This window comes from Chiloscyllium plagiosum, chromosome 38, assembly GCF_004010195.1.
Source record: "Chiloscyllium plagiosum isolate BGI_BamShark_2017 chromosome 38, ASM401019v2, whole genome shotgun sequence".
NCBI classification, from domain to species: domain Eukaryota; kingdom Metazoa; phylum Chordata; class Chondrichthyes; order Orectolobiformes; family Hemiscylliidae; genus Chiloscyllium; species Chiloscyllium plagiosum.
The window spans coordinates 25,240,413-25,255,445 of NC_057747.1; the positions used below are offsets into that span (position 1 = coordinate 25,240,413).

General features: G+C 43.6%; 1 protein-coding gene across 3 annotated transcripts in view; it reads right to left on the reverse strand.

Annotated features, from left to right (window-relative positions):
* Window positions 1-15,033, reverse strand: part of unc5b (unc-5 netrin receptor B) — a 355,814-nt gene that overhangs the window by 296,208 nt on the left and 44,573 nt on the right. For all 3 annotated transcript variants that reach the window (XR_006309712.1, XM_043679165.1, XM_043679161.1), the window contains one exon: window positions 14,964-15,006. Coding sequence is in view for 2 of the 3 variants with exons in the window: in XM_043679165.1 (XP_043535100.1) it covers window positions 14,964-15,002 (39 nt within the window). In the remaining variant the exon portion in view is untranslated. Of the gene's footprint in view, window positions 1-14,963; window positions 15,007-15,033 lie in introns of those variants that run through there.

The following is a 15,033-nucleotide window of genomic DNA, read 5'->3' on the forward strand; positions in this document are numbered from 1 at the left end:
GTCTTAACTCCTGCATTTCCCTATAATCCTTGACTCTTTTGTCAATCACAAATCTGTCAGACACATCCTCCACTAGTGGAAGAGAATTCTGAAGACTATCAACCCTCTGAGAGAACAAATTTCTCCTTCTCTCCATCATAAACAGGATACTCTTCGCGACGCAATCATGCCCCTCATTCTAGATTTCTCTGTGAGAGGAAACATCTCTCAGTATCTCCTCTGTCAAGCTCCCTCAGAATTGTATTTGGTTCAACAAGATTACTTCTTAGCCTACTAAACTCCAGTGAGGAGAAAGTGAGGTCTGCAGATGCTGGAGATCAGAGATGGAAATGTGTTGCTGGAAAAGCGCAGCAGGTCAGGCAGCATCCTGAAGAAGGGCTAATGCCCGAAACGTCGATTCTCCTGTTCCCTAGATGCTGCCTGACCTGCTGCGCTTTTCCAGCAACACATTTTAAACTCCAGTGAGTACAAGCCCAACCTACTCATGAGACAAATCCAGGAATCAGCCAATGGAACCAACTCTAAACTGCTTCCAATATAAGTATATTCCAATATGGATAAGGAGACCAAAACTGTATCCATTAGACCAGGTGTCATCTCCATGTCCTGTCCAAGCAATGCAGCAAGGCATCCCTATTTTAACCCCTTCTTCAATCCCCTTGCATTCCATTAGTCTTCCGAATTACTTGCTGTAGCAGCACTCCCTTTTGTGGTTCTTGTACACTGGCAGACAGATCCCTCTGTACATCAACAGATACTCTTCATTCAATTAATATTTTGGGAGCATTATTGTAGGGAGTATGTTGCCTCAGGAAAGTGTTGCTAGCTACTTTGCTGGGGGCTGACTCTCTCTTGGAGAGAGAGGTGGAAGAGTTCCTGACTTGGGTAGAGGTTGAATCATGTGGATTCTCACCCTGTGTGATCTCTCAGATTATTTTTGATTGTGGTGATCTGGAGGGTCTTCAATTCCAAAGTTAGTCCAGAGTCCTTCCCTGTTTCCATATCTCTCCCAGTTAGTCACAGAGAGAGGGTGGGAAGGATGATCCCAGTTCCAATTCTCACGTGGAGCGTGTATTAGGTTATTGCATCTTCCCAGGATTTCTGTGAGTGTCTATGGCCACAGCTTGTGTGAGTTTGGTAGGCTGTATGTTATGTCACCCACCATTAGAAAATTATATGAAATAATAATTCAATGATGGGTAAACCGTTTTGAGAAAACAGCGACACGGCCTGATTAATAGGATGTTTTATCTTGCTGAAAGGACTGTGCATTCAAAGTTTTAGTTCCCTTATCTTCCAACCAGGCAAGAATTCAAAGACTGTTGTTAGGGACGACCTGGTTTACTAAATGATCACCTTCTGAGCTGTGTAAACTCAAGATGAAAGAGTTGATTATTATTTTAGAATCGAATTTATTTACAAAGATCAACTCGGAGCATTTTGAATTGTGCTGTGTAAATGAGGAACGGGCTTGACCCATGACATAGCTCATGGTTATGCTGTTACACAGAGGTTGGGTGCAGAGGTTTGGGGGAGGATTCATCCAGTGTCACGAATGCTTAGTTTGTAGCACAATCGTCCCTGAGGCAGATTTTAAAGAAAGAGAGAGAGTTTGAGATAGCGAGCTTCACGGAGAGAATTTCAAAGTTTAGAGGTTATCCAACTATTGGGTGGCATGGTGGTTCAGTGGCTAGCACTGCTGCCTCACGGAGACAGGGGCCTGGGTTTGATTCTACCCTCGGGTGACTGTCTGTGTGGAGTTTGCACATTCTCCCCGGGTCTGCGTGGGTTTCCTCTGGGCGCTCCGGTTTCCTTCCACAGTCCAAAGATGTGCAGGTCAGGTGGATTGGCCGTGGGAAATGTAGGATTAGGGGATAAGATGGGGCGTCTGGGTCTGGGTGTGACACTGTTGGTGTTTTCTTGATGGGCTGAATGGCCTGCTTCCACACTGTAAGGATTCTATGATTTCAAACCGAAGAGTGCAGTTATGGATAAGCAAGAGGCTGGAATTGGAAGAGAGTAGAGGCTGTAGAGGGAGGAGCGAGGGACTTGAAAAGGGAGACAACGTGGCTGAGTGATCAGAAAGAGTGATAACCAGGTCTTGAAGAGAGGCCGGGTACAGACCGGCAGAATTCTGGATGAGCTCAAGGAGACACACACTGGAAGATGGGAGTATGGCCCGGAGAGTGGGACCGAATGAGGAGGATGGCGATATTGGCCAACTTAATTGAGGCCCTTGAACATGTTGCTGGCTTGGAGAAAGTGGGTTCCCAACATTCAAATTATGCCAGCTTACATTTTTTATTTTACCTATTTTTCTCATCAAACAGTCAGAGATGTCATTGCACATCTGTGGAACAGGTGGGACTTAAACTCAGGCTTCCCAGACCACAGGTAAGGACACTACCACTGCACCACAAGAGACCCCATACCAGGTTAAAATGTTCCAGGGTTAATTTTACAAAGTGAGGCCTGTCGTTCAGCTGAAGGAGCCTTCCTGTTATATGTCCTGAAGTGAGAAGGAGGTGATGATGAAATGTTGTATAATGAACTAGAAGATCGAATTGTACGGAAGCTTAAGGCTTATACTGCATTTCCATTGCCATGGCAACCACCAGACCTCTGGGAGACCGGCACTAGTTTATGTCCCTTGACTGTTCACACTTGGTTATTCTGGTTTCAAAACTGGTCTATGAATATATGATGGCAGCCCGAGGTGAGGAAGGTGCAGAAATTATATATTTGGCAAGTTCATATGAAACTCAATCACACTAATTTTTATCTAGAAACGGACATTGGCTTTGCTTTAAATTCTGATGCCTTTCACATAGAAACTTGTCTAAAAAATCCACATATTCCCATCATATCTAATTGTTCCCTGTCACTATTTGCTTCATGTTAATAAAACCATCATAGTCCATGCTCCAGTGGGAATTATTCACAGAAGACAATCTACCAACTCATCTATGTTGCTCTGACAACACCTTCCCACCTGCAACCTCTACCACCCAGAACAGCGGCTCCCAAATACTTCCAACTCTGACCCTGCCATTGAGGCTTGAAAATTGTTGTGTCTCCTCAGAAGACTGGGCTGGGAGTGCTCTGAGAGGAGATCCTATTAGAGTGGGAGCATACTTGTTCTCTTAACCTCCGAGGCTCCCAGTCTCATTCCTGATGAAGGACTCTGGCGCGAAATGTCGATTTTCCTGCTCCTCAGATGCTGCCTGACCTGCTGTGCTTTTCCAGCAACACACTCTTAACTCTGATCTCCAGCATCTGCAGACCTCACTGTCATATACATGTTATAAACTTGGTTAAAACTTCATAGTGATTATTGCTGCCTCAGAGTCTGGGACACCAAAGTTACAGCTCGCGACCCCACTTTGTGTCTTAATTCCTTGCAACCTGCCACCACCTCACTTGGGAAAGTCCTAACTTAGATGACAAAGGCAGCCTACTAGGGAACATCACCACCCACAAGTTTCCTTCCAAACACATGCCACCTTAACTTGGAAATAAGTCACCGTCCCTGCATCTTTGACAAAGCTGTGGGTGTTCCTGTCTCACATAAACGAGAGAGGTTCAGGATGGTGGGTGACAATCAACTTATCAAGAGTAATGACGAATGGACAATAAATATTGACTTTGTCAGTACCATCCTCATCCCAAGAATGAATATTAAGAGAAATACATGGATTTCCTCCGTTTGCTTTTCTCCATTGTGTAGTTTAAAGATTGGCTTAATTTTTATTCTCTCATGAGGACATCATGGTCAACTCAAAAACTTCAATACTTGAGGAACATGGCCACTTTTCCAGGGTGACTTTGGGCCTGAGGGTCAGTAATTAATGGAAGAATGTCACATTCAAGCAGATACTGACTCTACTTGGTGGCCACATCACTTCTCTCCCAGTCAAACCTCTCTTTCTGGATGTAAACAGACACTACTACATTTCAGGCAGTAGAGTGCTGTTGCATGCCATTTTCAGCTATGCTATCTGTGGAACTTCAGCTGAAAGTTTTTAGGGCGATTTTCCAGGCATTCCAGTTTCTCTACTCAGCCAGTCAAATGCAAGTTGATACAGGCTTTCCTGACTAAGAGCCAATAACTCTGGTTCAGAAATGTCAATATTCTGTAGTGAAGGGTTGCACTCAGATGTCCTATTGTCTTGAGTAGTGTATCTTCCCATCATGCAGTTAATGTGTGATGGCTGAAAATAAAATTTTGCCAACAGTGAATCAGCATCATAAGGAACCAAAACTGATGCATCTGTGTCTAACCGAAACCATGTCATGTTTTCCTCTGCTAGGATTCCAGAAGATAGTAGGCTTTGCTCAGTTCTTTGGCATTGCCAAACAAAGACTTCCCCATATCATTCATAGTTTGGTTTTATCTGACTTGATTTGTTTTTTGTCGCGTGTACCTAATTACAGTGAAAAGCTTTGCTTCTGAGTAGTACAGATAGACCACAATAAACAAGGACATACAGATCATAGGTTGAAGAAAACAACTTAGATAGAGGCATATGGGTTATGTTGCAAAGGGCGTGTGAGAGGCAAGATCATCGTTAACAAGATCAACATTATTTGAAGTCAGAGAGTCCATTTGTCAGCCTGATAATGGCCGGGGAGCTTGGACTCACACACTAACAGCTTCTTCCCAGCCATCATTAGACTGATATCCATGACTTCCTGAAGCATGCCAGTTTGAGGAGGCTTTCTTTCAGCTGTTTGCTGTGACGTACAGCTAGTAAGTGGCACTCCTTGTTGTAATAATGGCAACCCGCCTTTTTGAATGACATAATTTTCTTTGTTATGGACCAGGCCAAACCCCCTCAAAATATTTTAAGAAGATGGCCCAGGCCGTAACTTTTTATTCTTTTAAAGGCAGGTGTGATGTGGATGTTCCAGGAGTGATGCAGCTGGTCAAACCACTCGGCTTTAGGCAAAACAGAATTTATTTAGACAATATGGTTGAAATACGAACAAATGAAAACAGAATTTAGAATAATTTAATTTATTAGAAAACTTAACCGACTCAATATCGCAAATTAACGAAGGAATTATTCCAATCCCTGCAACATCCCACAAACACACCCCTTGGCAAAAGGTAAATTCAAACACACGGTCTTACAGGCAGATTTCGGAGACAAAGTTCAGGCAAGAAACATCTGTTGAAGCATTGAACCTCCTTTCACTGTAGCTGCTTCTCTAGGTCCCCAGCATTTTTCTACCTGTTTGCTAAAACTAAACCAAACTAGAAAAAACCTGAACTGGGAGAACTGGCCACGCCCCTTTCATTGTAAAACTGTTTTTAAAAAACCTTAAAGGCCTCCTCTGATTGTGGACTTAGGCAATGTCTGTTAGCCATTTTGGCCCCACTGCCTTTACAACCCCTCTTGAAAAATACCAAGGACAAAATAACCTCGCTAAAGGGCCAGCATCATCACACCTGGCAATGTTCCTTTCCATCACAATGATAATAATGAGCTGGGGCAGTTGATACCAGTTGCTGCTCCCACCCACCATGCTTTGGTACAGCCATCACTCAGCTTTTAACTTTAACATATTACAATCAGCTTGGCGTTTCTCAGATACAGTTTTCCCGTCGACCTGAATCATCAATCGATTCTGATTTCTGATCTCAACTTGTTTGTTTAGATCAAATCAAATCATTGTTTGATTGCAAGGTATTCATCCAAAGCTCTGACAGCAGATCTCTGCTGGATTAGCTCATCTTTGAAACTGGCATATTCACAATTCTCTGCAAATCTATATAGGTCATTTTATAAATGCATTAATACTCTCCTCCTGTCATTGGTTATGCTTGTTAAATTCAGCTCACTTGACAATAGTATTCTTAGATTGAAGTAGATTTTGCATGCTTTTATTACTTAATCATATGTGACCTTTGCTGTATCAGTCCCTCATCTGGCAAAAATATCTTTTGCACAGCCACCAATTGCATACAAGAATGTACTGACCTATGCACCGCCCAGCTTCACAACAGAACCAACAGGTTACAAAATCTGGTAATGGCACAGACTTTTCAAGTCTGTTCTTGACTTGCTGCCACCATGTAATATTCTTGGACTCATTTTGCTTCTACAGAGTAGTTATAGAGTTTGTTGAGGTGAGGAAGTCATTACCAACACTAAGGCATATCTTACTGAGCATTTATGAAGGTACATATTACACGGTCCACCTTCCAATAAGGTTCCACAAGAGGGATCATGATCGTGTGAATTGGCATCATCTGCTATGATGATCTATACTCTCTCCCATAAGCATAGTGCACTATTTGAATTAAGCCCTTATATTAGAGTACTGCTGTTCATCTGTTTGCACTCGCAAGAAACTTCTTAGAAAGTTTTATTCTGCCAACCAGCTGGGAAAATGCACGTTGTTGCTACTGGTTGGATATTTGATGGGTAAGACATGTTTACATTTGATCTCTGCATTTGAACCTCGTCAGCTCAGCTTGTGTGTGCTGAATTTGGAAGGGTAGGACTGAAGTTCATTTGGGTTTGTGTGCGAGCTCTGAAAATGGCCATAATTCTAAACGGGTGCTAAATCTGTAACATCTGGCCCCTGAGTGCAACGGATGAGACATCCTTCTGAACATTTCTGCTGGATGCAATTTCCTGTGAATTACAAGAAATGAAAATGCAGGGACCTGCATTCTGGTAGATCAGTCAAGACCAGAAGAAAGAGCCTGCTGGGCCTTTAGACCTGGGCACAGCAGGAAGTGAAGAACGTAGCTGCTTATTTTCTGTGTAGATTCTGTGCCATAAAAGAATGAGCGACTGTGGAAAGGCAGATACAAAAAATGATTTTAATGAGCTCTGACACGGCCGACATGTCAAAGGGCCATTTGAAACCAGAGCAGTCACATGGTATGCTGCCAAAGCAACTCTATAGCAAAATAATGACATATATAATAATACCGCCCGCGACCTACTGCATTCCACGTCTCTTGTCTCATTACTTTCCTCCAAATCTCTCAGTCTCTTTTGTTCTGTGAAATATAATAGATGGATTTCCACAGGCTGGATGTGCCGTGAGCTATGGGGAGAGTATCGGTGTATGGCAATGAGATACAGAATCAGCCAGGTCAATCATGTTGAATATCCCAGTGGCACTGATGGGCCAAATGGCCAACTATTCCTGAAGAGCCTTAGACTGCTCACATTTCCTGCACAATCTTGAATGCCCTTCAGAACTCTCCTCCTGCCCCAACCTTTCACCTCCTGCAATCAGCCACTTGCACAAATTCCACAAGTTGAATAGCTCGAACATTGTCACAGACTTCAGCACTTGGGATTCTGTCGACAGGTCGACCTAATGTTAAATACATGGCTGCTCCATATAAAGAATCCAAAGAAATCCAAAGGAAACTAGAAAATAGAAGTAGGAGTGGGGCCATTTGGCCCTCCAAGCTTGCGTTGCCATCCAATATGATCATGGCTGATTGTTCAACTCAATAGTCTGTTGCCGTTTCTCTCCCCTTCGCCCCAAGTGTGATATTTACCTCCTTCTTGTAATCATGCAATATTTTGGCCTCAACTGCTTTCTATGTTCGCAAATTCCACAGGCTCACTGCTCTCTGGGTGAAGAAACGTCTCATCAGCTCAGTCCAAAATGGTTTACTCCATATCCGTAGACCATACTGCCAGGTCCTGAACTTCCCTGCCATCTGAAACATCTTTTTTACTCCTTCCTAGATCTGGATTCATCACACTAAGCACACTTGCACAAACTGCACCCATTTTCTCGATCCTCCTGCTCCTCGGATGCTGCCTGACCTGCTGTGCTTTTCCAGCGCCACACTTTATCGACTCTGACTCGCCAGCATCTGCGGTCCTCGCTTTCTCCCAGTCAGCAGGAAATGTGCAATGGCTGGAGAATGCCAGGAAAAGGAAGCTTGGATTTGGAACTGTAGCACCTTTCATGGTCTCAGGGTCTCCCCAGGTCTTTCACAACCAATGAAGTACCATTTCACATGATGTCATTTTGCCCCCCGTGTAGGAGACATGACATCCAACAGAAACACAGCAAATTTCCCAAACAGCAGTTTTTTTTTTAACTTTAATTTATTGAATGTGGGCATGACTGGCTAGGCCAACATTGGTTGCTTATCTCTCATTAGTTTTGGACTGAGTACATAGCTCAGCTCTTTCAGAGGGCAGTTAAGAGTCAACCACACTGGTATGGGTCTGGAATCACTTTTGGATGGATATATAGATGGGATAGGTAGGGGGGGAATATGGATTAAATCCAGGCAAATGGGACTACATTAATTGTGAAAACTGGGCAGTATGGACAGGTTGAGCCGAAGAGCCTGTTTCCATGCTGGAAACTTCTATGACTCCATGTAGACCATCCAGGCGAGGATGGCAGATTTCCTTCACTCGTGAACCAGAGGGGTTTTTGTATGACAGTGGCATCACTACCATTATTAGACTTGCTTTTAAAATCCAGACTTTCATCAAATTCATAAGACGACAAGAAATAGGAGTGGAAGTAATGCCATTCGGCCCATCAAGTCCACTCCGCCATTCAATCATGGCTGATGGGCATTTCAACGCTACATACCTGCACTCTCCCTGTATCCCTTAATTCCTTGCGAGATTAAGAATTTATCATTCTCTGTCTTGAAGATATTTAACATCCCAAGCTCCACCTGCACTCCGTGGCAATGAATTCCACAGGCCCCCACTCTCTGGCTGAAGAAATGTCTCCTCATTTCCGTGCTAAATTGACTCCCTCTAATTCTAAGGCTGCGTCCTAGTATCCCTGCCTGATGGAAACAATTTCCCAGCGTCTACCATTTCGAAGCCATATGTTATCTTGTAAGTTTCTATTAGATCTCCCCTCAACCTTCTAAACTCTAATGAGTACAATCCCAGGACAACATTGAACCCTGCGGGACACCACTTGTCACCTGCTACCATTCCGAAAAAGAACCTTTTATCTCAACTCTCTGCCTTCAATTTCTACCATATGTGTGGTGGGATTTGAATCCAAGTCTCCAAATTATTAGCTGCATCTCTGATTGACTTGTGCAGAAATAATGCCATAACACTATTCCCTCCTCAATAATCAGTCAATGAACAGACAACATGTGTAATATTGTCCCCTTTGATGACCTTAGTTGAGGGATAAGGGAAGACTCCTGTTCTCTTCTTCAGTAGAGTACCACAGGGAATCTTTCACATTAACCCAAGAGGGCAGGTGGAGTCTCAGTTTAATATCACATCCACAATATGGCACCTCAACTGAACACTCTATCAGGATTGGGATTGGCCTAGGATTGGGATTGGTATTGGCCTAGGATTCACCCAAGCCTCTGGACTGCATCTTGAACATTATAAAAGTCTGACTCAGATGCAAGTGGTCTACCAGACACAGCACAGTTGGTTGCCACTACAATCATACAATCCACCACTCTTCAGTCAAGGAGGATTGAAAATTGTGATAAAAGCCAAAAGAAAGAATGTTGCCAGGGTTGGAGGATTTGAACTATAGGGAGGGGCTAAATAGGCAAGGGCTGTTTTCCCTGGAGCGTTGGAGGCTGAGGGGTGACCTTATAGAGGTTTACAAAATCATGAGAGGCATGGATAGGGTTAATGGATAAAGTCTTTTCCCTGGGGTGGGGGAGCCCAGAACTAAACGGCATAGCTTTAGGGTGAGAGGTGAAAGATATAAAGAAGACCTAAGGGGCAGCTTTTTCACACACAGAGGGTGGTACATGTATGGAATGAGTTGCCAGAGGAAGTAGTGGAGGCTGGTACAATTACAATATTTAAAAGGCATCTGGATGGGTATATGAATAGGAAAGGTTTGGAGGGATATGGGCCAGGTGCTGGCAGGTGGGACTAGATTGGGTTGGGATATCTGTTTGTAATTCATGAGTTGGACTGAAGGGTCTGTTTCCATGCTGTACATCTCTATGTCTCTATGAATCTATAACTGCGGATGCTGTAAATCAGAAACAACAACAGAAATTGCTGGAAAAGCACAGCAGATCTGGCAGCATGTGTGGAGAGAAATCAGAGTTAACGTTTTAGTTCAAGTGACCCTGCCTCAGAACAGAGAGTTAGGATACTTGGTGATACTAGACCTAGGCTGTACATTAACTGCTCAGAACCTTTTTTAGAGGACAACCATTTGACATTGTCAAGCCACAACTTCCGTCATATCACTTTGGTTCCTGAAGGTGGGCATTTGAAACGGTGTAGGCAATCCATCTTTTCTCACTTGGCACAGACTTGCTTTACCATGCCAACTCCATCTTGACACCCTAGCTTTGACCAATTGAATCATTGATTCATCACCGTCACTAGGACATCTTGCATGCAATCACAGTGGCCTATCATGTGACCTGCTCACAAAGGAGCCTGCTCCTTTAAGTCAGCGCTGACCTTCCATGTCTCATCCCTTGCACCTGACATGAGATGGTTTTATGTTACTGGCTTAAACCTCTTTAGTTTGGGTTACATTTTAAATAAGCAGAGAACATGTAGATTTATACACTCCACCTATGCTGCCCCCACTACCTTTTTTTAAAAACTTCCTTCAGTGGATCACAAATCTTTAGATACACACAGCACTAAAACCCTCAACAAGGCACATTTCATCTGTCACCAGTTTCCAGATGCACATTCTGTGCTTTCTGGATATTTAAGAGGTGATTCCCAACGTCTGTGTTCCCAGCATTGCACTATTGAGAACTGAATAAAACCCCCTTACTCTGAGTTTTAACTCATTAATATTCTCTGTTTAGCTTCAGGAGTTCAAACTAAACGGAGACAATCAGAGGTTGATTCTTCAACTGGGTCTCTCTCTCTGTCTCTCTCTCTCTCCCTCTAGGAGTACCAATCCTTGCTTGGGGGTGTTTGACTGGGAAGCCAACGTTTAGCTAGTTTTTCAGAGATGGTTTTACCCACCTCTAGTGGAACTGAGACTTTTTTGTGATTCAGGGGTATTAATTAATCATATCTCTGGTCATGGATTTGTTTTCCTTGAGTCATTGTTTAGCAGTTACCTCCAATAGTGGGCCATTTGATTGCTGGATGTCACAGGTGTCAAGAAAGTTGGTGATACCAAATGTTCTTTCTGGGCATCACCTTTCCATCCTTAACTGCTCAGTGTGCTTGCTGTTGCAATTTACGTTCTCAAAATGATTGTGAAAAGCCATTAATCACAGCAAAGGCTTTAGGCAGTTCCATGTCGATGTGCGATCTGCTGGTTTGTTTGGTATTGACACAGATCATTTTGGGAGTTGCGGGGATGGTCAGTCCTTCACCAGCTCTGCTGTTCGGTTTGGTACATTGAACCTTTTCTCGCCAGAGCAAGGATCTGCGGTATTGAGGATGTCCCAGAGACCGGAACTGATGGAGAGATCTCAGAGAGTTGTGTAAAGGGTTCACACTGAAAATGGAAGAGGAGGAGGGATAGTGGGCCAGAAGAATTATCTATTTATCTAGAAACCCAGGTGAAGTTCTGGGAACCTGGTTTCAAATCCCATGGAAAATAATGGATTTTGAATCCAATGAAAATCTGGAATTCAGATTCTAGTGAACACAAACCATTATTAATTATTGTGAAAAACCCATCTGGCTCACTAAGGTCCTTTAGTAAAGGAAACTGCCATCCTTGCTTGGCCTGGTCTAAATGTGACTCCAGACCCACAGCAAAGTGGTTTATTCTTAACTGCCCTCTGGGCAATAGGAATTGGCAATAAATGCTGATCTGGCAGTGATGCTGACATTTTATGAATGAATAAGAGAAGTATGTAAATAGAATTGTGGGTGGCACGGTGGCACTGCTGCCTCGCAGCGCCAGAGACCCGGGTTCAATTCCTGCCTCAGGCGACTGACTGTGTGGAATTTGCACATTCTCCCTGTGTCTGCGTGGGTTTCCTCTGGGTGCTCCGGTTTCCTTCCACAGTCCAAAGATGTGCAGGTCAGGTGAATTGGCCATACTAAATTGCCCGTAGTGTTAGGTAAGAGGTAAATGTAGGGGTATGGGTGGGTTGCACTTCGGTGGGTCGATGTGGACTTGTTGGGCCGAAGGGCCTGTTTCCACACTGTAATCTAATCTAATCTAATCTAAAAAAAATTCTGTCAGTGGTGATGTAACAGATCACATAATGATGGAGACTTTGAAGAGAAAACAGTGTAGATTTTCTCCGAGTGCATGAGGTGTTAGATACCTTGAAAAGACCTTGGTCTCCACCAACCTGTCTTAAGTATTCTGGTGGACTTGAACTTCCTCAATCCTAACCACACTTAGAAAGTATTTAGGTGTAATTTGAGATTCCAAAGCAATGGGCTAAGCATTGGAAAACGGGATTAGAACAGTTAGATGGCTGTTTTTGACCAAGCGTAGATGCAACAGGCCTTTCTTTGTGCTGTAGATCTCTATGACTCTAGAGAGTTATAGTCATACAACAGTAGAGATTGTAGGGCTGGTGGACATCAGAGGAACAGTTAGAGATGGATAAAATTGGAGAAAACAATGGAGAGGTTTGCAAAGGGCAGACAGATGGACAACCATTAGATAGAGTCGAGAATGTGGTGCTGGAAAAGTACAGCAAGTCAGGCAGCATCTGAGGGGCAGGAAAATTGATGTTTCGGGCAAGAACCCTTCATCCTGACGAAGGGCTCTTGCCCGGAACATCAAATCTCCTGCTTCTTGGATGCTGCCTGACTTGCTGTGCTTTTCCAGCACCACACTCTCGACACCGATCTCCAGCATCTGCAGTTCCTCACTTTCTCCCAACCGTTGGATAGATACAGCTATGAATCATCAGGAATCAAGTACAACCATAATCCAATCGATGTGTTAATGCTAACATAAAACACTGAGAGCAATCTCGAGACATTTACCAGCAACACATGAATCCCAAATTTGTTCATCTGTCTATTAATCAAAAACGCACTGCATCCTCCCAGGTGTCTGTCAATTGCACTTATAGATATTACACGTGCTGCTGTATCACATTTTAAAAACATATCTTTTGAATGTGTGCCAGTCTGTTTGATCCAAGCAGCTGAAAAGGCTCCTACAGATTGGGACAAGGCACACACAGTCAATTTTGTTCTCTTTAACAGAACAACAGAATAAAACATTGAGCAGCATGTGCCTGGACTTCAGGGATGAGGTGAGATTACACAAATAGAGGCAGGCACAGTAGATTCATTTAAGATGCATCTGGACAGATGCATGAGCAGGTAGGGAGCAGAGGGATACAGATGCTTAGGAATTGGGCGATAGGGTTAGACAGTGGATTTGGATTGGTACAGGCTTGGAGGGCCAAAGGGCCTGTCCCTGGGGTCTAAATTTTCTTTGTTCTTTCTTTGTTCTTTCCTCTCTTTGTTCTAAATGAGAATGTAAAAGGTTAAGGCTGACCTGACTGAAGTCTTCAAGATAGTAACAGGAAAAGACAGGGGAGTAAAGATAAACTATTTCCACTGGTTGGGGATTCTAGAACTTGGTGTCATTGTCTGAGAATTAGGGTCAGATGGTTCAGGAGAGATGTTAGGATGCACTTCTACACACAAAGGGTGTTAGATGTTTGGAAATCTTTTCCACAAATGGCAGTTGATGCTGGATCAGTTGTTAATTTTAAACCTGAGAGAGATAATATTTTGTTAAACAAAGGTAGTATGGGATATAGGACAATGGCAGGTGTATGGAGTTAGGCCAGAGACCAGCCATGATCTCACTTAATGGCAAAACAGGCTCCTGGCCTACTCCTGCTCCTATGTGACTGGTGATGTTTGATGACAACAAGTGGCCCAGGACACTTGGCAGCACTCAATAGACTCAGCATTCGATGTCACTGTTGTACTCTCGACCAGTTATTTTAGCACGACTGAATTCTGAAAACTCATCTTCTCAATACATTATTTGACACAAGCCTCTCTGATCACTCAGATAGATAGAAGACTATAGGGCTGAAAGATGATCAGAAGCATTCTCCAGAGTGTCCTTGGCTATAGTCTGGGCGGCACGGTGGCACAGTGGTTAGCACTGCTGCCTCACAGCGCCAGAGACCCGGGTTCAATACCCGCCTCAGGCGACTGACTGTGTGGAGTTTGCACGTTCTCCCCGTGTCTGCGTGGGTTTCCTCCGGGTGCTCCGGTTTCCTCCCATAGTCCAAAGATGTGCAGGTCAGGTGAATTGGCCATGCTAAATTGCCCGTAGTGTTAGGTAAGGGGTAAATGTAGGGGTATGGGTGGGTTGCGCTTCGGCGGGGCGGTGTGGACTTGTTGGGCCGAAGGGCCTGTTTCCACATTGTAAGTAATCTAATCTAATCTAATCTATAATAAAGTAGTGCTTCCAAAAGGGTAAACATCAAGGACTGAGTTTATCTTCATCCAATCTGATGACACCATTCAGCTTTGGTGGGAAGATTGGAAGAGTAATGTTGGATCCTGATGTGGTCAGATATGTCACCTCTATCTCCCAACCATGTCTACTTAGCTATTGTGACTTAGCCGTCGACTGCACCTTGTTAACATAAAGGTACCTTCTTGTTATGACTCAAGCATGGTTGTTCCTGTAACACTGTAAACTAATTAAGCCCTTAGACCCAATCAAAGGTTAGTGGAAGTAATACCATATCCAGGTTAATATGTTTCTCTTTGAAAATAGATCACCTGCTCATTTCCTCATTGCAGTTTGCTGAGGGCTTTGTTGAATGCAAGTTGGCTTTTGTGTTTCCCACATTTCTGAAGAGCAGACATTTCAAATGGTGTAAGGTGAAAAAGTAACATGTATTTTTGTGGTCCTTTTCATGACCACCAGATGTCTGAAACTTACGTTGTAGCCATTGAAGTCCATGTTGAAGTGTGTAGGAAGTCTTGCAGCCAACTTGTACACAGCAAGCTCCCACAAACAGCAACGTGATAATTTGAAGGATAATTATTGGCCAGGACTTCAGGCAAACCCACCTGCTGCTCTTCAAAACAGGACCCTGGGTGTTTTGACATCCACCTGAAAAAGCAGATAGGAGCCTTGGTT